The 24,348-nt window shown below is 46.6% G+C and overlaps 1 protein-coding gene across 2 annotated transcripts in view; it reads left to right on the plus strand.

The window, feature by feature from the left end:
* The window catches only part of ZDHHC15 (zinc finger DHHC-type palmitoyltransferase 15), a 72,547-nt gene extending 56,308 nt beyond the window's left edge, over positions 1–16,239 (plus strand). The window contains exons 11-12 of one of the 2 annotated variants that reach the window (XM_036739945.1): positions 10,676–10,754; positions 14,975–16,239. In XM_036739945.1, the coding sequence (XP_036595840.1) occupies positions 10,676–10,722 (47 nt within the window). In that variant the 3' untranslated portion in view covers positions 10,723–10,754; positions 14,975–16,239. The remainder of the gene's footprint in view (positions 1–10,675; positions 10,755–14,974) is intronic. The other variant, XM_036739946.1, reaches the window with a different exon arrangement.
* The last annotated feature ends 8,109 nt before the right edge of the window (positions 16,240–24,348 follow it).

A 24,348-nucleotide genomic window follows, 5' to 3' on the forward strand; every position in this document is an offset into this window, starting at 1 on the left:
TAAGAGGCAGGGATTGGCATGACTAAGACCCCAAGCTAAGAACATGCAAGGTAGATGTGGGCAGCAGCGAGAGGGCTGGCCCAGCTGCCCAGGTCCACACTTAGGGAGCAGTGAGAGAGAAGCTTGCAAAGGTAGGTTCGGCTCAGATTGTAAGAGCCTTTGAATGACAAGTAAACATTTTGAATCAATCAAGTGAAAAGCATTTTTAAGCTGCCCATGTGCCAGGCACTGTACTAAATGCTTTCCGTTCAAAGCAGTGGGGAGCTAGTGAAGTTTGGGAGCAGAGATCTGGGGAGATGAAAGCTGTGTTTGCAGAAGCTTTTCAAATGCACCTCCTCTCCAGAAATACTCTCCTGCCCCTCCTTAGGTCCTCCCCATTCCTGGGCCTTCTGAGAATGGGGAGAATTGCCACCTGTCTGGGGCAGCTGGCAAACAAGTGCTCTGGTAGCAAGCGAAGAGGCCTTTCAGATGAAGAGCTTTGTTGTTTAGAAGTCTTTCCAGGTAATTTTCCAGGCAATCACCTCAAGGTCACAGGCAGCCTTTGAATCTTTCTGGAAGAGAGTCATCTTCTTAGACAAAGCCCTGTGAGGCCAATCCAAAGGGCAGCCAAGGGGGTCCTAGCCTAAATTGCTTATTTCAGCCCAGAACCACCTACTCCTTTGCGTGAACTGTTTGAGATGTTCTCTTTTGACAAGAGAAGGTAGAACCGTGGAAGATTTCTTTCAGGTTGCTCTCCAGTCTTGTAAAGAGCTATCAGACATGAATCAGCCCACGCCAAAGTTCCAGCAGCCTACTCTCTCCACTAGAGGAGATAGTGAAATCAATGATAGCAGCATCTCCACAGGGCCAGAAATTCTTACCCACCTGGATGAGGGGCGCTTTTCATTCTGAAATTTTAATTTTTCAATGAACAAAAATTGAGTTTCTCTCCCTCCCACTCCCCTCACTAGAAAAAAGGAAAGACAAAATCCTTGTAACCAACATTCATAGTCAAGAAAAACAAATTGCCACCTTGGCCGTGTCCCAAAAAGCTACGTGCCATTCTGCTCTCTGTGCCAGTGTGGGCAGCATGCGTCATCATCCATCATGAAGGGCAGGCAGTGGCGGTCCAGGGTAGAAAGCTGGCCAATGAACCGAGGCTAGAACAAGTTAGAGATGAAAGGACTAATCTAATTCAGGCCCAAACCTGCCCCGAGTGCCTGTTATGTGAAAGGAGATAGGCATGGTGCCTGGACCTGGGATTTCACTGGTATGGGGAACTCCCAAGTAAGGGAAGTCCTTCTCCTAATGCAGGTCACTGCCTTCTCTACGACTCCTAGTACTAAAGCAGGGGTTCTTATCCTGCAGTCCATGGACCCCCTTAGGTTCCATGGAGAGATTTCAAGGCATCCATATACTTGGATGGGAAAAGATTGCATCTTTCTTTTCACTGACTTCTAATTGAATTGTTTCAAAACGTTACTCTGAGAATACGTCCATAGACTTTAGTAGACTGCCAAAGCAGTCCATGACTCCAGAAAAGTTTTGAACCCCTGTCCTAAAGAGTGTCCTGGAGCATTAACAGGTTGTGACTTACCCAAGGTGATACAGTTAGTGTGTACACAGACAGAACTCGACTCTAGGTCTTTCTGACTCCCAGGCCAGCTCTTGATCTATGACTTCAGAAACAGACAAAAAGGAGAAAATTGTGCCCCTCAAGGAGCTAGTACACAAACAAGTATTCCAATGGAGCTATAGCCTGCAAACAGAGATGTCAGTACTAGAACTTGAATGTGAGTGATCAGGGAAGGCTTCCCGTAGGAGGTGACTTCTGAAATAATAAACCATAACATGCTGTGTAGATGTCAACTGCCATTGGCCCCAGAAGACAGAACTAGGAACAAGGGGTAGAAGTTACCCATAGGAGGAAGAGCTGCCCAACAACTAGACCTTACCAAACACAGACTCAGTTGCCTTGGGAGCTCGTGTTTTTCCTATCAATGGTGTTGTCAAGCAAAGGAAGTTGCCCACCTGTGAGAGGGATTCCTGCATGAGTCTAGGGGTGGCCCCTTTGCACTCTTGAGAGTCTATTATTTCTCTCCTCCTTGCCCCAAATCTTAGTCTCTTGCTGTCATGTGCACCAGTGGAAAAGGCATCCCTACCTAAGGTCTTTAAGAAGACTTTCTTACCCTCCATGTGTTTCCACACTGAAATAACCTACTCGGCAAAATGTCCACATCCTATGCCTATCCTATAGAGGTTGTGAAAACATAGATCAATACCGGCTTCTCAGAGGCCTTTGTATTCGCTACAATTTACTTTTCAGAGTACGGACCTTATTGTTAAGGTTTAATTGGAACCAGTATAGACCCAGGCTGGACCGACATGATGAGAAAATCAGTCTTTGTTGAGAATGCAGGTCACTGGAGTTTTTGTTTTGAAAATCAGTTTGCCTCTTTCCCATCACTAAAAGAAATGCCCCCATTAAAAATAATTCCCCCCCCCAAAAAAAATGATCTCAGTTTCTGTGCCTCTCTGAGTTCTTCTGGATCCCAGAGAGGAGTGGATGAAAAGTCTCCTGACCTCCGAGGGGCAGAAGATGGGACAATGGCAGCAATATGGCGTCATTCAGCAAAAGGGGAGGCTGGGTGTGAAACTTACGAGACGTCGCCCTCTAGCGGCCAGTGTAAATCCAGTGTCATTGCCCTCTGCATTCCGTTCAGCACTCTGTGGATTTCCCTCCACTCTTTTAGAGATTTTCTCTCTCATACTCTTCTTCCTTTTTCCATCAGTCTAGGGCATGAATAATCAAGTTGTAGCCTACTTACTCTTCCATTTCTCAATTACCCTCACTAAACAGAAGGAATTCAGGAATCCACTCCTTAAATAGCGTACCCATCTCATAGAATGGAAAGAGAGCTGAATTTGCAGTCAAGAGACCTGGGTTCAAATCCTATAGTTCTGCTACTTCTTGTATGACCTTGGATAAGCCACCTAACTTTTCCAGGCCTCGATAACCTCCTCGTATGTAAAATGAAGGGGTTGGGTTAGACCCAGTGGACTGTAATGGCCATTCTATCTCTAGATCTATGATCCTATCATTGCTAAACCACTGTGATATTTGAAAGATCATAAAAAACAAGGGAGGTACCCTAGACCTGAAGAAGGAAAATGGCCCAATTTTTTTTTAAACAGTGAACAGAGGCTTCAAATTATAGGCTAATGAGCTTGACCTTGTTTCCTGGGAAAATTCTATGGTTTTTCATTAATGAGATGATTACCTAGTATCTAGAAAAGGAAGAGATGATCCTAAAGAGCCAGAGTGGCTTAATCAAGAATAGGTCATGCTAGAAAAACCGTTTCCTTTTTTGACAGGGTTATAAAAATTAGTGGTTCGGAGGAATGCTGTGGATAATAAGTGTCAGAAAGAGCCTACCTAGATTTTAGTGAAGCATTTGATAGAGTTTTTCAAATTTTTTTGCAGAAAAGATGGTGAAATGCCAACTGGGCAGGAATATAAGCAGAAGGACTCAGAATGAATTGAATGACCAGACTCCAGAGCCATAAACAATTCGGTGTCATCTGGACAGTAGGTCTCCCCTGGGATCTCTGCTTGGCTTGGCTCTGGGATTTTTACCCTCGTTATCAAGGATTTGCATAAAGGCATAGACACTCATCAAATTTGCAAATGCCATGAAGTGGGAAGAGATAGCTAACACACTGGATGACAGAGTCAGCATCCAAAAGAATCTTGGCAGGCTAGAGCATTGGGCCAAATCTGGTCAGCCAGAATTCAGTAAAGCTAAATGTAAACTCTCACACTGGGGTTCAAAAACTCAAAGTCACAAGTACAGGTCAAGGACAGTTAGACAACAGTTTGTCTGAAAATGAGCTGGGGCTTTTAACAGACTGCAAGGTCAGCAGGAGTCACCAGTGTGCCATGGCAATCAAAAGAAGCTAATCTGACCTTGGGCTGTAGTGAAGGGCAGAGGATAAGCCTTCTGCATTTGCCCTCGTTAGAGGGGGTGGGTTATCTGGTTCCTATGGGTTCCAAAGGGCATTCATGTCCAGAGAAGAGCTACATTCCATGTCACATGAGGAGTACTTGAAGGAACAGAAGATGTTTAAGCTGGAAAAGAGAAGACTCAGGGGGAAATGTACGCATTGCTTTCAGATATATTTTTTTAGAGGAGGAAAGGCAGGGCAATTGGGGTTTAGTGACTTGCCCAAGGTCACACAGCTAGTAAGTGTGTCAAGTGTCCAAGGCCAGATTTGAACTCAGATCTTCCTGACTCCAGGGCTGGTGCTGTACTCACTGCGACACCTAGCTGCCCCTGCCTTCAGGCATTTGAAGGGCTGTCCTGTGGAGAAGGGATTCAGTTGGTTCTGTTTGACCCCAGAGGGCAGAATCAGGAGCAGTGAATGGCTGGACATTGCAAAGAAGTCAGTTGAGGCTCAATGACAGGAAAAAAAAGTAGAGCTGTTCCAAAGTGGCTTCCATCTCACTGGGAGTCTTCAAGTAGAGCCTCGATGATCACTAACATTTGATGCTATACAAACATAGTATGTTACAAGGAATTCCTTTCTGATTTGGGTTACGCTAGGTGGCCACTGAGTTCCCTTCCATCCTAACGTCCTGTCATTGGGTAATGCTGGTTTTTAATCATTTGCATTTTCAGAGAATGCCTAGTTGGAGCTCATAGTTTAGAAGTGCTGTGAAGGAGGCCAAAACTTGTAAGATGACACAATCCTGCCCTCAGGAGGCATATGGTGTAATTGGGAAAACGAAACTAGTACACAGAAACAGAGAACATAGAAAGGCTTAACTGTTTGGTGCTGACCCTAAGTGTAATGAGAGTCCAAAGCAAGGAGAGATTCGCATGGACTGGGCTTCACTATTCACAGAAGACATCATGGAGGAAGTGGGACCTGAGTTGGGACCTGAAGAATGAGTAGGATTGGATAAGTAGAAAGGAAGATGACCATTCGTTCCAGGTTGGGGGCACAGTGTGAATAAAACTAGGCATGGGAGTTTCACTTTATTTGGAAGGCAGTAGGGAGTCATTGAGGGTTCTTAGGAAGGAGAGAAGCACAAGGAAAGAAGTGAGGTGTTTTAGTCTGATAGTGTAGAGCAGAATGGATTAATTGGGGGAGAGGAGTGACTAGAGATAAGGCTAACCCAGAGGCTATTGCCGAAATCTAGGTGTGAGATAATAAGAGGTGGTAACAATCAGAATCAACCAGCAGGCATTTGTTAAGTACCTACTATGTGCTAAGTATGGGGAGCACAGACCAAAAAAAGAATCCCTACTCTCAAGGGGCTTACATTCTTTGGAAGGGGACAACACATATAATATATACAGGGACTATGTAGAGAATCAAGAGAAAGCGACTCAACAGAAGGTATTTGGGGGAGGAGGGATCAGGAAAGGCTTCACGCAGAAGGTGACAGGGGTTTGAGCTGAGTCTTGAAGGAAGCGATAGGTTTTGTGAGGCCAAGATGAAGACAGAGTGCATTCCAGGCCTGGGAGATGGCCAGTACAAAGGGCGGTCACCAGTGTCAGAGGCCGTAGAGAGGTTTCGGGAGGATGAATGAGAAAAGAGCATCAGATTTGGCAAGTAAAGGTCACTGATGGGAAGAATAATTGGGATAGGGACTGGACCTCTGGCTTATTGGTTCAGGAAGCACTCAATGAGGAAACTCCTTCTGCTAATACAGGTTGGCACCTTCTCCACAGCTTACAGTCTTAAAGAATTGCCTAGGCACTAAAAGGTTAAGTAAGTACCCAAAGTCACTCAGCCAGTGTGTGTCAGAGATGGAACTTGAAACCAGGTCTTCCTAGCTTCGAGGCCAGCTCTCTCTATCCATTGTGCCAATACTGCCTCTAATAATAATAATAGCTAACAAAGGTTTGCAAAGCACTTGACATAGATTATTTCATCTAATCATTGTAACAACCCATTATATCCATGAGGAAACTGAGGCTGAAAGACATTAGATGACTTGCCCAGAGTCACACAACTAATGAGTGTTGGAGGCAGAATTTGAACATGTCTTCCTGACTCCAAGTCCGGTAACTTTGGAGCGAGCGCTTGCAGTTGACTAATGAAGTTAGAAGCCAGACCGTAAAGGGTTAAGGAGTGAGAAGAGAGGAAGTAAAGACAAGAGCAGACAGCTCTTTGAGGATGGGGGAGACTTAGAAATGTTTCAAGGCGACAGGGAAGGAATCATTAGATAGGGAGAGACTGAAGAGAGAGGGATGATTGAGAGCATGATCTGCTGGCGAAGATACGTGAGGGATCAGGTTCAAGTCACTGGAGAAAAGGACGTAGTGGGGAACGATGTCAAAGGGCTTTGAGATGAGAAGGGGGAAGAGGGAGCTCATGGTGGATGGCCTTGATTTTCTCAATCTAGTCAGAGGCCAGGTCCTCTATGAGAGGGTAGCTAGAGGGGGAAGGAGGTATAGAAAGCCTGAGGAGAGAAAAGAAGATTTGGAACAGCTTTTGTGGGGAGTGGGATAGGGAATCAATTAGGCAGAGATAACAAGATTGCTTTGCTGCAGTGAGGGCCCAGTTCAGGAGGATGGAGAAGGACCAAACCTAGGAGACATTTTGAAGGAAGAAACAGGATTTGCTGCCATATCAGTTGTAAAGAATGAAGGAAAAGTATGAACTTCAGTTTCTAGCCTGAAAAACTGGTCAAATCATGTTTGCACTCACTGCGAATTGTACCCAATTTAGAAAGAAAACAATTCAGTCATGGATGTGTGTGGCATTTGAGGTGATGGTGGCATGTCCATGCCAGGCAAATCCAAGTAGTTGGAAATAAGGAACTCTAAGGAAAGTGGAATATCAGGATGGGAGACTGTTACCATGTTATGGTATTGAAGGCATGGGGATGACAGAGAAGATCAGAGATGGGAGAAGACATGAAAAGAGACAGAGGATGAGCTGCCAGAATGGGAGGAGAACCAGGAACATCGAACATTATACCTAAAAAAACGCCATAGAAATGGGGAGTTATTGCCAGAAGCGACCTTAGAAAATAAGACCATACAAGGTGACATCCAGGAGGGCCTTTGGAACATGGGACGGAGAATTTCAGGTGGAGAGGATCATCTACTCCAACATAGATTTTGGAGACAAAGATAACAAAGAGAAGTGATTTTCCCTAGGTGACATAGCCAGTTTTTGCTAAACGTCTCCAGTCTCTGTCTTTGAGTTTATGGTAAAGAAGAAATCAGAATGACACTTTATTGCCCTGAACACCTGGTAAGGGCCACGGCAACCACACGCCTGCATGATCCTGGACTAGACAGAGCAGCCAGCAGAAATCAATGAGCAATGCTTCCATGGCCCTTTTGCTGGTCTGCCATAATTCTTTAGGATCCCACTTCTGTCTCTTTCTGTCAGATTCCTTGCCCAGAAGGAATGCAGTCTGGGAATGATGGAGTGTGTGTCTAAGTACTCACATTCTGTCTCTTTGAGGAGCCAAAACCCAAAGGGTTATCTCAGGGTGAGCTGCTTGGACCACATGGAGGAATTTAGCACCATGCCCCTTGAATCATTTCACAGCGGGAAAACGTAGCTGCCTTCCTCAGAGCCCCCTGGGATAAGCCATCCCTGGGACCAGAAGGCAGGGTCAAGAGCTGAAAGGAGCCTGAGAGATCGTCCAGACCAACCTCCTCATAGAGAAGAAAACTGAGGCCCTGAAAGAGGTCACGCATCTAGTAAATGGCAGAGTCAGGAATCGAACCCCGATCCTAGAAGCCCAAATTCAGTGTTCTTTCTGCTATGTAAGGCTGTCTTTCGTTAGTGACTGGATAAATCGCTGGCCTACTCTGGAAAGCCTGCCGTCTAGATGAGACTCCCCCAGTAGCCTGAGCCCCAGGAAATTCTGCCACCTCAGCCGGCAACATCAAGGTTTGCTCATCTTGGGGAGGTCATCCAATGCCCATCTAGCTTTGTGCCCCTGAGGATCTCAACACTGACTTACCCTTCTAGTGCATCTGTGGCCTGGCCAGGAACAGCACTTCACTGTTGCTCTAACTTGAGCAACCTCAGTATTCTCCTCTGTAAAATGGTTGTCCTCAGTAATCTCGAAGGTCTCTTTTAGCTCTAAATCCCATGGCCTGCCTTGGGGAACCCCACTTGGAGAAACTGTTGCAGAATTCAGCGTTCCCATTCAGCAGAGAATCTCCTTGTGCCACCAAGCATGAGAAGAAGGAAGAGCAGAGCATGTGTTCTATAAACGCTAACGAGAGCTTGCTCAGCCTAGTCACCTCATCCCACTGCAGAAACCCACTAATGCCTAAAGTGCTATAATAACCGAAGGCCTTGACTATGTCACACAGAGAATAATAAGGCTCACATATTTTCGAAGTTGCCAGGCTCCAGATAAATCCCATTAGCAATGGGACCTAGCACCTAATACTGACTAGCCGCCAGGTAGAGAAGATCAGATAATGGTAGCAAATCAAAACATGGTGCTTTACAGCCCAGCAAGGGGCCCACCCTGGGTTGGGAGGCTCTGCCTCTGGGCCTCAGGGCCAGATGGCCCTGCCAAGCTCAGCCAGTCTTTAGAAATGTGCTTATGAGGCCAATCCCAAAGGGGTCATCCGGGTACCACCAAGAGGTGAGGAGGCCTCAAGTCCACGAGGAAGCGGTCCATAGGCTCCTGAGCTAGAAGGTACTTTACAGGTCATCTAGGCAAAGCCCCTTGCAGTTTTATGGAAGAAGAAACAGGCTCAGTGTGACTAGATGACTTGCTCAAAGTCCTAGACTGGTAAGTGACCGCGCTCAAATGGAAAGTCAGGTGTCAGGCATCACACTGCCTGGTTTGGAGCCCAGCAGTGTGACCTTGGGTTCCCCCACCCCCTGCCCTGTTTCCTCCTCTGAGCTCTCAGTTTCTGATCTGTGAACCTCTAAGTTCAATGTCTGCTCCACTGTGAGGGAGGTACACATGCCTCCTAGGTGAGAGAGGTTCAGTCTGGGAGCTCTCCTGCCCCAGGGCCTTTGGCCACATGGGGCTGGGGCTTTGGTTCTTAAATCTGCTGCTTCCCGGGCTGGAACAAGGGAAGAAAAATGAGCTAAGGATGAACCATGCTAGTGTATCGTATTTGTCTTAAGACAGGCCATCCTATTTCCCAAAATCAGGTTTGCTTGAGACCAGAATGAGGCCTAGGATCGTTTGTCAGTAGATGCCTACATGACTACACATGCTTGGGGGCAGTAGGGGAGTGAATAGGCTGGGGGACAGGGAGTACAAGGAGGGCCGATCACCCAATTTCCTCCCACCACCATTGCAATGGGCTTCTACCAGTGACTCTTCCATGGCCAGTCTTAGGCTGGGAAAGTCCATTCTCAGGTCTGACCTCAGACCTGTACTCAGAAAGCTGTGGGTGGATCCAGGTACCCCACCGTGGGCTTCGGCTCCCAGGCAGCCTTGCTGCTTCCATGTGGGGAAGAGACAGAGTGCATGCAGATGTCTCCTACTACCCTCCACAAACCCCCCCAAGCACAGGGCACAGGTCCATCCTGCTGCAGCCGGCTCTGGCCTTTGGACAGGAAAAAAGTGACAAAGTAAAAGGGTCACATAGGTGTATTGTCCCTGCCAGTTCCTCTGACACAGGCCTGGCCTCTTCAGAGTCCTAGCTAACCAGGTCATCTTGGAGAAAGCCTCAGTCCCCAAACCCCAACCAAAAGCTGCCCCAGCCCTCTCAACAGGGAGTGGCCACACTCTGTGGGGAGAACTGTACGCACAGGTCCACTGTCAACTGGGTGAAAACTAGGCTCACACGTCCCCTCTGCATGGTCAGTTAGTTAGCATCTATTAAGTCCCTATTATGTGCCAGGCACAGTGCTAAGAACTGGGGATACAGAGAAAGCCAAAAGGCAGTCACTGTTCTTGAGGAGCTCACAATCTATAGGAGGGAAGGAAATGAACAGTTATTAAGTGCCTGCTGTGTGCCACACACAACACTAAATGCTTTACAAATATTAAGTCAGTTGATCTTCCCAAGAACCCTGTGAGGTAGGTGCTGTACTTCTGTACAGAGGGAAAGCTGTGCCCACCTGTCCCCATTCTGGGGGGGATGGTGAGACTCCTATGACTACGTTTTATAGGTCAAGAATTACACTCACTCGTCTGTACTGTACAGTCGGAGAGCTGTGCGCGTGTGTCCACATGGCTTAGGGGAGAGCTGTGCATGCGTGTCCACACGGCTCGGGGGAGAGCTGTGCATGTGTGTCCATGAGCCGTGCTCGTGTGTCCACGTGGCTTGGGGAGAGCCATGCAGGCATGTCCACATGGCTCGGGGAGAGCCTTGCACGTGTGTCCACACGGCTCGGGGGAGAGCTGTGCATGCGTGTCCATGAGCTGTGCTCGTGTGTCCACACGGCTTGGGGAGAGCCATGTGTGTGTGTCCACACAGCTGGAGGAGAGCCTTGCGCGTGTGTCCACACAGCTTGGGGGAGAGCTGTGCGTGCATGTCCGTGAGCCGTGCTCGTGTGTCCACACGGCTTGGGGAGAGCCGTGCGCGCGTGTCCATATTCAGTTATAGTTCTGGAGGAAGTCCCTGAAGCAGTTCCATTTGCATCTGGTTTGTTTCTTTCCTTCATAACCATCTCATTCTAACAGCGTGCCAAGCCACTGCATGACTCTGCATCTCACCTGTTTCCTTTCTCCACATTTTAGATTTCCCGGAAAGCTCATCATCGCTTACCATTGAAATGGAGACATAGCACTTTCCCCATCTCCTGCTTGTATCCACTAGGTCAGTACTGGGGAAGAATACTAGAGGAGGAGGAGGAGGAGGAGGAGGAAGAAGGAGTCCTCTGCCCAGTGAATCCGGGGTTCCAGTCATTTCTCTAATGTCATTTGCATAACCATTCTATAGGTCATTTCCATCAAGGGGATGCTTCGAAGGATGCCCACAGCCCCTCCACTCATATCACACTTCTCATCTTGAATCAGTTTCAAATCGCATGACCAACAGTATCCAGGCTTAGAGGGAGGGGGCATCGAAGTGAACCCTTGGGTTTAGTTCTGTAATGGCTTGTATATTCCTCCTATAAGCACTGTCATTACGCCCATTTCACAGATGGGGAAACTGAGGCTAAGCAAGGTGACTTGCCCAGTATCCCACAGGTAGTATTTCTGACCTTATTACAAATGGGCGAGGTGGCTTTAGGGGAAGTCTGTTCTTAGCCAATGTCCTGGACCAAAAGACTACAAGGGATCTAGAAATGGCTGCAGCCCAACAAGAGAGGCAGCAAGGTATGGGAGTCAGAGGCCCTGGGTTTGAATGGCACTTCTTACTTGGCCTTCTTCTGATATATGACAGAGCAGGACCAGAAGGACTTTGGGGTCTCTGGCTGCCCTTGATCCTGGATGCAGTTCAAGGTATTGATTTTCCAACTGTACATTTCAAGCCTTATCCCAGGACAGCAAGAGCTTCTGCTTGAAATGATCAGGGTTAAATATAGGTCTTTTTCTTCTGACTCTGTTATGTCAATTAATACCATCCTCCCACCCCCTCACAAAGAACACCCTCCCCTAGTCCCCTGAGCAAATACTGCTAATGTGTTAACTAGAGGCAGGCCAGGCCACATGTGGGATTCTCATCAGAAAGTATTTTCTTAGTGAAGAAGTAAACAGCTTTCTTTTCACGACACTCCCAAGTAAATAAACCCAGTAGAATCCAACAGGGAAAGATGTAACAGGTCTGCCAGGGAGCTCAGAGTAGCAGCTTTCTGAAAAATGCTAGGTTCAGATGGATGGAGCTGGAAGGAACTTGAGGACAGAGAACGTCAGAGCGTGGAGGGACCTTAGAACAAGAGAATGCCAGAGCCAGGGAGGAGCTTAGAAAGAACCAGAGGACAGAGAATGTCAGCAAGGGGCAGGGTCTTAGAACAGAATCTAAGTCCCTAGAATCAAGAATATTGGAGCTAGAACAAGCCTTAGAAAGAAAGAAAATCAGAACTAGGAGAGCCCTTTGAACAGAGAATGTTAGAACTGAGAAGGACCTTAGGACAGATAATGTCAGAGCCTAAAGGGCCATTAGAACTTAAGAATGTCAGAGCCTTAGAAGTGAGAATGCCAGAGGCCTTTGACAAGAGAATGTTGCATCAAGGGGGACCCTTAGAACAGGAAATTCACATCTGGGGGGAACCTTAGAGCAGATTGTCACATCTGGAAAACACTTTAAAACAGAAAATCTTGAGGTCAGAAGGGATATTAGATGGTGTCAGAGCTGGGACAGGCCTTAGAACAGAGAATGTTACAAACAGGAGGGACCTTAGAACAAAGAATGACTCTTCTGGGAGGGCCCTTAAAACACGGACTGTCAGAGCTGAGAACAGAGGATGCCAGAGCTGAGAGGATCTAAGAGCGGGCCTGGGCCTTAGAACTGAGAATAAATATTAGAACCACAAGAAACCTAGAATTTCAGACCTAGAAGGGGCCTTAGAATAGAGAATTTTGGATGTCAGAGCTAGAGAGACTTTGGAACAGGGAATGTCCAGTCTGGCAGATACTACAGCATCGAGAACGTCAGAAGTGAGAGGGACCTTAGAAGAGAGATTGTTACAGCTGGAAGGAACCTTAGTCATAGGCTACCAGAGCTGAGAAGAACTACAAAGACCATAGAACAGGGGATGAAGGGACCTAGGTACACAAGAAGGGTAGACCTGGAAGAAGCCTTAGAACATGGATTGCCACACCGGCTAGGGAGCTTTACTGTCAGAGCTGAAAGGGAGCCTGGAACAGAGAATGTCAGAGTTTGGAAAGGCCTTAGAACAGAGAACATCCAGGCCTGAATTGCCTAATAAGAGGAAATGTTAGGGCTTGGAAAGGCTCTAGAAAAGAGAGAATCACACAGGAGAGGATCTAGAATAGAGAATATCAGAGCCTTAATACAGAAAATGTCACAGCTGGGAGGGATTTTAGATTATGGAGGGACTCAAAGAGCTGAAAAAGAACTTAGAACCAGGAGTATCAGAGCTGGAATTTGGGGAGAAGGGAGAGTACTTTAAGAAATAAATGCCAGCTTTTATTAATACTATTATGCTAAAAGACCTTACATTCTGTTGGAGGCTACAGCACGCTTCCTGATAAATACAGGATACATACAAAATACAGTAATTTGGTGTGTGCATAAGGGTAGGAACTAACAACTAGGTTGGGGAATCGGTAAAGGCATCTTAAATATGTGGTGCCCAGGCTAAGCTGCATGAGCCAAGGCTTCAAGGAGGCAGAAGTGAGGAAGGACAGCATACCAGGCATGAAAGACATCCTGTGCAAAGTCCTGGAGGTAGGAAATGGAACTTCATAAGCAGTTAGGCCACTTCCTGCCTCTGACATGGGGGAGTACCTTAGGACAGGGACTGTCAGAGCTGAGGAGCTTAGAACATAAAATGGAACATCATTGGAGGGACCTTGGAACAGCATATGTCAGAGATGGGAGGGAACTTAGATCAGAGAATGTTCTGACTGGGAGAGACTTTGAAACAGTGGTCACCGCTAAGAGGGCTTTAGAACATAGACAGTTAGTACTGACAAAGAACGGCAGAGCTGAAAGGTCTCTTTGGACAAAGAATCTGTGATTGGAGGGTGGGGGAGAGCATCTTAGAGCAGAAAATGTCAGAACAGGGCTATGCCTTAGAAATGAGAAGGTCTAAGCTAGACCTCTAGAGGTCCTGGACAAGGGAAAATCAGAGCTAGGATGGACCTTCAGACAGAAAATGTCACATCTGGGGAGGGAGCTCAGAACAGAGAATGTCACATCTAGGGAGGGACCTCAGAACAGACAACGTCAGAGCTGAGAGAGAGCTTAGAAGAGAGAATGTCACAGTTACTTTAGAACAGGGAATGTCAGAGCTTGAAGGGACCTTAGATCAGAGAATATCTTAGAACAGAGAATGTTGGAGCTGGGGGTTCCCTATACCAGATGTTGTAGGAGGAAGGAGAAAATGAGAGCTGGGAGGAACCTTTGAACAGAAAATGTCACAGATGAAGAGAGACATTAGAACATGGATCGTCAGAGCTGGGAGAGACCTTAGAAGAAAGAATGTTGAGGCTGAGTATGTTGATGCAGGGATGGGCCATAGAAGAGAGAAAAGCTGAGCTAACAGGGTCCTTAGAACAGCGCATGTTAGGCCTGGGAGGAACCTTAGAAGAGGGAATGGCAGAGCTAGGAAGGAATATAAAACAGTGAAGGTTAAAACTGGGATCGACCTTTGAACAGAGTGTCAGAGCTGGGCAGAACCTTAGAATGTGCAATGTCAGCTCTCAACGCTCTCTTCAGAACAGGGAAAGTGGGGTCTTATAGAAACCACAGAAAATCGAATGTTGCACCTGGAAGAGATCTTAAGACAGTGAAGACAGGGATTTGGGATGCCCTGTACCAGAGAATGAGGCAGCTGAGTTGCTCAGTGGGTAGAGTGCTGGGCCTGCAGTCAAGAAGACAAAATCCGGCCTCAGACGCTCACTAGCTGTGTGACCTTGGGCAAGTCACTTAACCTCTGTTTGCCTTAATCCACTGGAGAAGGAAATGGCAAATTACTCGTTTGTTTGCTAAGGAAACCCCATGGACAGTATTGGCAGGCTATGTCCCATGGGGTCACCAAGAGTCAGACACAACCAAACAATACCAGAAAATATAGGAGCCAGGCTAGGCTAGGAGAAAATGGAGACTATCACATCTAAAAGGGACCTTCCATATAGACTGTAAAAGGTAAGACCAGAGAATCTTCCAGATCTGGGAAGGCCCTTCCAACATGGACTCTCAAAGATAGCCGGGACCTTCAGTGGGTGATGTCAGAACTGGAAGGGGTCTTAGAACACCAGGTTCTCCCATCTAGGAGGCACTTCTGTTTACAAATCACTTTCCTGAAAACCTCTTTTAATGATGTGATGCAGTTTACCCATAACCCGTATCAGAGACAAGATTGGGCTCCCCAGCTCAACCAAGTATGTCTTGTTTTTTGTTCTCAGGTCCCCATCACCTCTCCTTCCTATGAGGCTGGCAGAGTTCAAGATCTGGAGATGCCCAGTGTTCAAAACGACACCACGGTGGAGTATGATTGGATCCCAACCCTCACAATCTGGAAATACCCCATCCCATGCCTGATGTGCCGATTTTTCAGGGCTTTCCAAGTCCCCTTTCCATGTAGTGACTCCACTAGGCAGGTTGATGGCCACTGGTCCAGGCCAATCCACCCTCTCCTCTTTCTCCTTTGTTCCCAATCAGTGAGGGCCTTAATGCAACACTGGGCTTCTTTCCATTTGCTCTGGCACGCCCCTTGACCTGGGAAGCCCAGGAAGCCCCTGCATTGTGGTGTGCGAGGGGCATTTGAGTATGTGTGCTGCATGCGCCTCTGTGTGTGTGTGTGTGTGCGCGCGCGCTCGCATTTATACAGATGCAAAAGTACATGTATGGATGCAGGCTGTGTACATAAACTGGCATTAAGGTGAATGGCTGATCACGGGAAGAACCAAGATTCAGAACCAAGGCTGGAGCATTGCTTGGAGCCTCTGTGGAGACACAAGCTGCCCCGTCCCCCCACCCCCACCCCAAATTGGCTGACCTCTTGAGACCAGGCAGGACCTTCCATTTTCTGAAAGAGCTTTGCATGCTGAAAAGGCCTAGGGAGCTGAAGCACTATGGGAAACCTCCCCCAGCCTATTTTCTCTCCTCAGCCCCAGGGCCTCAGTCTGAGTCTGGCCCCCCAAATCTAATTCCAGCTCAAATCCTTCCCTCCAAAGAGGCAGCACTCTCACCAACCCGCAGCTGCTCAGCAGGGGAGGACTTGAGCCCTATCCCACAACAGGCCTAAGAGAAAAGATAACACTATCCCAACTATAAAGGACCATAAACTTCATCTTGTCTACATGCACACTACCCCCACCTCCCATCAAAGCAGAGGAAACTGAAGCCTTGAAAAGAGAACAGATTTGCCTATCCAAGTCACATAGCAGATGCAGGATTTGAACCCAGGGCCTTGGACTCCCAGTCTAGTGTGCTTTCTTCTACACCCTGTTGGTAAAGGAGCTAACAGATAAGCTCAGAGCAGATTCAGGGCAACAAGTGTCAGATACTCAACCCTCCCCCCCAAAAAAAATGTTTCCCTCCTCCCTAACACATTTCCCTCCCCGCCAACACATTTCCCTTCCCCAACATGTTTCTTTCCCCCAACACATTTTCCTCCCCCCAATATGTTTCTCTCCTCCCCAACATGTCTCCCTCCCCCCACACGTTTCTCCCCTCCCCAATACATTTCCCTTCCCCCAACATGTTTCCCTCCTCTCCAACACATTTCCCTTCCCCCACAACACATTTTCCTCCTCTCCACGCGTTTCCCTCCCCTTACAATACATTTCCCTGCACGCCTACACACACACACACACACACACACACACACACACCCCATGTTCTTAGACTTTACAAACAGGTTTAATGAGAACCGAGAAATGATTGCTCTGAACTGTGGGCCATGGATTTTGAGGACGATTTTTCAATATTAACCCTGTTCTTTTCCTAAGGAAAGTTTCAGAGCTACCATTAGCCCTGGAGCTCCCACCACGTAAAGACTTCTGTTTACTCACCAGGGGTTAGCATAGAAACATTGACAAACTGAGCAGTAACATGCCAGTCCTTTCTTTGACCTTTTCAGAGCTTCACTGGGAGCCTGGCCATTAGGATGGCTCGGTAGTTTCCATTCATTGCCCTCTTTCCTTATAATCAGCCTCTCCCTCGTCCCCGGTGCAGTGTGTGAACGCTAAAGCTGTTTACCCTCTCCTAATACCTTGGAGTACTGATGCATTCAGCTTCCCTGGCAAGCCTCTGGTCCCCAGCTGCTGAGAGGAGAGGGCCAAGGCCTCCCAGGCCAGCCTTGGCGGCATGCACGGCTGTGGGTTGGAGATCCTGGAGCTGGGCTTTCATCGAAGCATCCAGCTGCTGGGCCAGGCTCCAGGGAAGCTGAAGCCCCATGTAGTGGATGGACCCGGTGCTTTGGGGCACACCCAGAGCCCTCTGGCCAAGGCAGCTTCAGGAGCAAAACTGAACTGTTATGGCAAGGGTTTCATCTGACTACTGGCTGAAGTTAGATTCTTGGTCCTTCGAAAAGCCCGAAGCCAAATGACAGCCTAAAAGACTGTGCTCACAGCTTCTGTATGTCACCCTCCAGGAATAGAGAGAAAAGCCCACTCTCCTCCCTGGGAAGATTCTCTGTTCCCTGTCCTATAGACTGGAAGCACCGGAGAGGAGGTGGATGAAGATCCACTAGTCCAACCTCCCTCACCTTAAAGATATGGAAGCAGAGGCCCTGAGTGGGAGAAGGTCCTGCAGGGAGCTAGCTGAGTCAGGATTTGAACGTGGCTCTTCTGATTCCCAATCCAGTGCCCTCTCCACCCTACCAAGCTGCCTTTTCTGTCAGTGGTTTCGCTAAAGCAGGTGATGTCTCCCATGCCTGGCAAATATTAGTATTCCCTTCCCAGAAGTCAAGTCACCAAGGCTGTGCCAAGGAATGCTAGGAGAGCAATGGCACAGTCAGCCCCTCACAAGCCTCTGCTGGAGGGCTCCAAGAGGCCAAATAAGGCATTCTTGGCACCTTGGTTCCACTGGCGTCCAATATGGTCATAACCTTGGGCTGACCGCTGCAGCAAGCTAGAGATCTTGCTTAGAATCCTAAACTGTACAGACTTTAGAGCTGGAAGGAAGCTTAGCGATCATTTGGTCTAGCAGTTCTTGACCTGGGGTCCGTGAACTTGTTTTTTGCATATTTTGATGACTGCATTTCAGTACAATTGGTTTCCTTTGTAATCCTACATATTTTATTTGACGCATCTAAGATGATGATTTTGAGAAGAGCTCCACAGGCTTCGCCAGATTGTCTGAGGGGCCCATGACATGACAAGCCCACTGGAACAGGCCTGTCTTTCTTAGGGACTTCATGCCACTCGGTGCTCCAGCCATTAGCCCTCATCTTTCCCATCTGTGCTGAAAGGTGCTAGTCTATCTTCTGGCCTCACCTCAGTCAGTCCAATACAGGGCTAGAATGAGAAGTTGGACCACCCCAGTATTACTAAATATTCTGTGATCACATGAGCCCTTAATGCCTTTCTCCTTGATGGGATGACTTTCTCTATTTTTTTAGCTCAGAGAAGTTAGGAGCTGTCCAGTTAGGCAAGGCTGACTCAGTCAAGAACTGTGTGGGAACAGATGCATTAAGGGACTCCATGGCTTCTTTCGACAAAAGGGCCCCCAACATTCTCTACTGGTGACAATCACCCCCTCTGTGCATTCCTGAACCTCGACTTCTGAGGGCAGCTAAAAGTGGAAAGGGCCAGAGGGTCCGTGGCTCAGCTCTGCCGCTTCCCAGCTCTGTGACTGGATACTGAGCGTCACTTCCCTCATTTGTAAAATGAGATCTGGCTAGATGAGCTCAGAGGTCGCTTTCAGGATCTCTCGTGTGGTGTCACATCAATGTTGTTTGGCCACGAATACTCTGCCAGTCAGAAAGCAATCCCAACCAAGATGATGGGAATCTTCCTTGAGATCGTTTTCTTTGAAAATAGCATTTAGAGTGTGAAGGGTCGTTAGAGATCATGTGGCCCGGTCGTGTCTGTTAACAAATGAGGAAACAGGCCCAGAGAACATGGGATGTCACTTGGCTGGCATTCTACAGCTAGCAAGTGGCAGAGCTGGGATTTGAACCTGGATCTTCTGCCCCCAAATCCAAGGCTTTTTCCACTATGTCTCAGTTGGCTTTGGAGGTACAGCCAAAATGTACAGCATCATCAGTAGCCTTTTGCATGCAAATGAAATGTAACATACCAAGGAATAGGCACTTCCAAAAAGCACATAGCCAGTAAGCATTCACCTCCCAGAGAGGGCTGAGGCTGACTCCAGGACCATACTACAAGTTCATGTGTGCTCTACAGGAGGCAGCCAGAAAGTACCTTTCCCAAGGTATAGGACCATCTTTGCAGGCATTAAAAGGAGAGTGATGAATGTAATGACCAAGAAATGGGCTTTCTGTAGCAGATGGGGGCAGGAGGAGATGCTGCGGTTATAATGCCTTTGGGAAGTAACCCCTCTCACAGACCTCCCACTGATTAACCAAGCTAAGGGGCCAGGGGCCAGGGGCCAGGGCAGGCGGCTTCTGCTCTTTCTCTGTAATGTGTTCGATGCCCCTCTGAGCAAGAAAACCAAGTCACCGTTCACTGAGCAGTTAAGGTCAGGTTGCCAATTTGCTACTGATACTCCCCTCCCCCAGTTTCTTGGTTTCATCTGTGCCAATGTGACTGACTGTATGTGGTGCTCTGACTCTTGCTACCGAGTATTGAGTACAAAAGGCTGGCAAGCTGTACTTTCCCATGTTAATGTATTCAAAGTGTATGCATGGGGTTTTTTCTTATAGCCAATACTATGGTCTCATTAAAAAGTTTTTGTCCACTTTCTGTCAGTTTCCACACAGCCCATTAGATGGAATGGAATAGAGCATGGGGTTCATGCACCCCCAGGAATCTGGCACACTATCCTATTCTGTCAGAGCTAGAAGGGACCTTCGAGATCACTAAGACCAGCTCCTTTGTTTTAGACAGAAGGAAACTGACACCCAGAGAGTGGCAGTAGAGAGAGGCTGCTACTGGCACAGTGGATGGGACGTTGAACTTGGGAGTCAGGAGGCTGAGTTTGAAAATCTGCCTCAAATAGTTATCAGCTGTGTGACCTTGGACAAGTCATTTAACCTCAGTGTGCCTCAGTTGACTCATCTGTAAAAGAGAGAGAGTAATATAGCACCCATTTCCCAAGGTTGTCGTGAGAATCAAACGACAGCAAACATGAAGCATTTTGCAACCTTAAAGCGTCCTAGAAATGCTAGTCATTGAGCCTCATTGTTGTCCACTCTCATACAACTAGCAAGCCTCCATGCTTGCCTCTAAAACCACTCGTTCCCACTTTCAGAATGAACAAAGCTTAGAACTGCTTTCAATCTGAATTGAAGTCTAGGACAGGCAAGTTTAAGTGGAAATGTTGATTTCAACTCACCTGTGCATTCCGAATCTGTAGGCTGGCACACACAAGGGAGGGGCAGAGGCAGCCAGATCTAGCTGCCCACAAAGCCTGGGTTCAGATCCCGACCTCTAACACATAGTGACTAGATGACAGCCTCTCGGTGGACTTGCACTGGTAGGGGAGCTTCCTCATTTGGGACTTCCCTATCCCAGTGCAGTCACAGATCTGGACCCACATGGATGAGAAAACATTGTGTGTTCCTATTCTTCCATTTTACAAACACCAAAATGATTTTTTAAATCCATGTGAATTGGTCCTACCCCCACCCCACCCTTCCCAATCTAATGAGCATTTTCTATTTGCCAGGTACCAGGTTTAAAATCTAATTTTAATCTGCAACACCATTAAAAAAGTAAGTGACTTGTTTTCTTCTTGACTTCTAAAGAGGTACCCTTTCCTCCCATAGCAGACAGCCCTGAGGAATCTGAAGGTTTTCAACAAAACACTTTTTAAGAACGTGGATTAGAGGTGGAGAACCCTTCACCCTCAAGAAACTTTAACAACTTAACCAATTTGACCCATTGGCATAGACTCACACAGCCAACTGCAGAAAATTTTGGCAAAGTCTAAAAGCAGTCCCACTGTAGCAAATGGGAATTGGAATGAAAGTATAAAAAAATCTAAGGATTTGCCCAAGAACAGCAAACGCTGTTGGAAATGATAGCAATTGAGAGTGCATTGGTCAAAAATGAAGGGCCTCTCTGGAGGGGGCAGGCTGGGGATGGATTAAAGAACGGTAGGTCATTAAGAAGAACTACAGGCTAAGCCAAGTTGCTAAAAGTCCCATTTAACCCATTAGCTTGTGACTTCCCCCAAACCCAAAACTTTTCTCACACTACATTCTCAATCTATAGACACTGAAGTTTTAATGAAGAAAACCACAGATTCAGCCTCTAGGATACTCCTATTAGCTAAGCGCCCCAGAGAGGTGACTTCCAATCTCTGCTTCTGGGCCTGGTTATTTTCAAAAGACAGTCACCTGGAGTGTGTGCCATTGCCATTCAACCCAGTCTTTTCAAGTACTGTCCTTTCTCATGGACTCTTAGAGCTTTCTACTTTTTCCCTGCCTAAAGGATTTGGGGAAAGTTAACGTTCACTAAAATAATTGGACCTTGCATCAACTTTGCATTTTTAGAAGGCTCTCAACAGGTGCTGATAACAGCTAACTAGAGCACTGAAATAATGCTTTAAGACTTGCAAAATGCTTTACAAATATGTCCTTTGATCCTCCACCCTGGGAGAGGTAGGTGCTATTACTATGCCCTATTTTAGAGATTAGGAAACTGAGGCAGACAGAGGGAAAATGACTTCCCTGGTTCATGCAGCTAGTAACTATCTGGGACTGGATATGAACTCAGGTCTTCCTGTCCACAGGTCCAGCACTCTGTGCACAATGGTGCCACCTCGCTGCAGCTGATAGCGCAGCATCCCCATTAGCTTAGACTGAAGATGGATCCTGGGTATTCTTTCTGGTGCCAGCTAACACAGCTCTCACTATACTAAACTTTCCGCATTACTAATAATCACTGCCATCAGCTGTGCCATCTCTGTAGTCAGTGGCAGCATGGCCAAAGCTGGAGAGACATGAGGAGGGCAATACCTCTTCAACCCAGCATCATCCAATCAAACGCTTCTCTGCCCCTGTGTACATCCGAGCCGTGCTCAGAGTTTCCAAGGCTTATTACAGGTAAAGCATGTTATCCAAGTTACTCTCTTCAGAATATCGTGTTTACCATTTGATCAAGTATTGGCACGGACAGCGCTAAGGACAAGTGGACTCCTGAGCGTCGTGTACCCCGCAGGTCCCCCCATGATCTTCCAAACCGGGGGACCAAGCGCTTCTCCTGAAAGTAAAGCAGCCAGAATGACAGCTGTTGGAGTGTTTAGTTCATGTTAGTGATATTTTAGTGATGTTGACACTGGTTTTTAAATATTAAAAAAATGGATTCTTGTGAAAATTTTTCTGCATAAAGCATTATGTTCATTGTTTTCTTGTCAAGCCTTCACCATTTATTGGTTATTGGATGCTACGTGCATAAGGTTTTAATGGTATCATTACTAAGTTCGTAAGTTTCAGTACTGTATGTACAATATTTCAGTGTCATTTTCTATTGTGTTTGCATTTGTTTCTTCCGTAGGAAATGTACAGAGTTTATATACTCTTGGGCAGTTCACTGCATTAAAAATAATCTGGTTTTGACTAAATTGCTCAGTTTTTTGAGTTCACAGGCTCATGGATCTCAAGCTAGGTGGGACCTAATGACGGGGTGTACTAGATGGCCCCTGGATGGCGGGAGGTCTTTGGGTAAGCCTTTAAACCATGCCCAAAGTTACTCAGGCCTAGGTCCTCTGACTTCAGAGCTAATGCCCTCTTCCTCTGCCCAGATTATGCAAACCTGAACAATTCTCCCAGGCCTGAAGAGTTCCAACAGATCATGACATTTGGTGAAAAGACTCGAACTGCTCTAGTAAAGCAGCAAGAGTGGAGGGGCAGAGGAGAACCCTGGGGGAATGGTTCTTCCTGCCTCCCTTGGGCCTCCCATATGATAACCAAGCTGAGACTACTCCAGTCACAGAAGGAACCTTGGGAACGATCTAGTCCCATTGCCTCATTTCACAGGAGGAAACAAGTCTGGGAAAATCAGCTTCAATTTAGTTTGGACATTAAGTGCCTATCCTAGGCCCGGGCATTAGGGTAGTGGTCTCCAAATGGAGAATGAGAACATGGCTCGAATCCAGCACTCTCCCAGTGATAACTAGTTTGTTTGCAACATAACCACATCAGCCCCTTAACCACTTAGAGCTCAAGCCCCCTCCATTCCTTGCTCCTGTCCCAACATCCCCTTCCTTTATGTTCCAGATCACCTTGTAGCTACTGCAGGCACTCCAAAGGGCATGCTGGGGATGAGGGACCCCCAACCCCTGGGGCCAGTAATAGCCACAGCCTTCCACCTACAGGCCTGCATGGCTTCCAGTCTGTATCACAAATCGCATTACATTCATTCTCCCCAAACCTGCTTCTCTTGCCCATCTGTCTCTGTTTTGGAGACCACCATCATCCCAGTCTCCCACGATCCCAATACCTCTTTCTGCTTGACCCCTCATCAGGTAGAACTGTTCTCACCAGTTACCCAATCCAGTGGCCTCTTTCTAGTCTTCATCTTTCTTGACCTCTAATGTTGATGACTTTCTCTTTCTGGATGCTCAGGGTTGATGAGGACAAATGGATTACCTATAAAAACTCACATGCACACTTAAAAAACTTTGAATTTTCTAACCTGATTAGAAATCTTCCAAATGAAGAATTTCACTGAGTTTTGAATCTATTTCTTATTAATGCAAAATATTTATAAATTATGTAATTATATGAATAAAACTTATATATATATATATATTGCCACACACATATGTTATTTGTATAAATAAAACATTTATAATTATAAAACTACAACTCCTTTCAATTAGTTTATAATTGATAAACATAAAGATAGAAATTTAGTAGCTGAACTTCAAGAGAAACCTTTGTATAATTGGTGGATGGGACTGAAAAATGAGTATCATAATTTAGTAAGAACAGCCCATGATGCACTTCTTCTAATGGGATCCATGTATCTTTCTGAGTTCCCCTGTTCAGCTCTGACAGCCACTCAACTCCAAGGGAGCTCAGACACCAGCCCTTCGAATCCCTGTATCACAGTGGCAAGCCAAGATTTTCAAAAACAATGAAGCACATTCAATGTCATCGCTCTTACCAAAAACATCATTAATTTTTTTTAGTGAGAAAAAAGATTTTCTGCACCATTCATAAAGATTTTCAAAATATTTCATCTTTATCATATCCTTTTCAAATTGCTACTTTCTGCGTAAGATTTAGAATGTACATAATTACTAGTACGGTAGCACAGACATATAATTTATAAATGAGTAAATATTCACATATGGGGGTGAGTGCTCAAAAATCTTTTACTGATAGGTATGTGTAATCGGAACAGTTTGGTGCTTAAGGCACTGTGGATACAAAGGCCTAACAAGGATCAGAGGACAATGGTGAAGTGCCTAAATAGCAAAATGGCATTTTCGTATACATGTGAATAGGGATGAAGCTAACACTCACTTTTACCAATACAACAAGACCACAACAAAGAAGAGCTAAGCATCAGTTTAAAGCAGCACTGGCCTAGCTATGTAACCCTGCTGCTTTCCAGCTTCCCTGAAGCAGGCTAGAATAAACCAAGGTCCTGAATGTGTCCAAATACCTAAGTCACAATCAGTTATGATAACTGACAAG

Source organism: Trichosurus vulpecula, chromosome X, assembly GCF_011100635.1.
Source record: "Trichosurus vulpecula isolate mTriVul1 chromosome X, mTriVul1.pri, whole genome shotgun sequence".
Lineage (NCBI taxonomy): Eukaryota > Metazoa > Chordata > Mammalia > Diprotodontia > Phalangeridae > Trichosurus > Trichosurus vulpecula.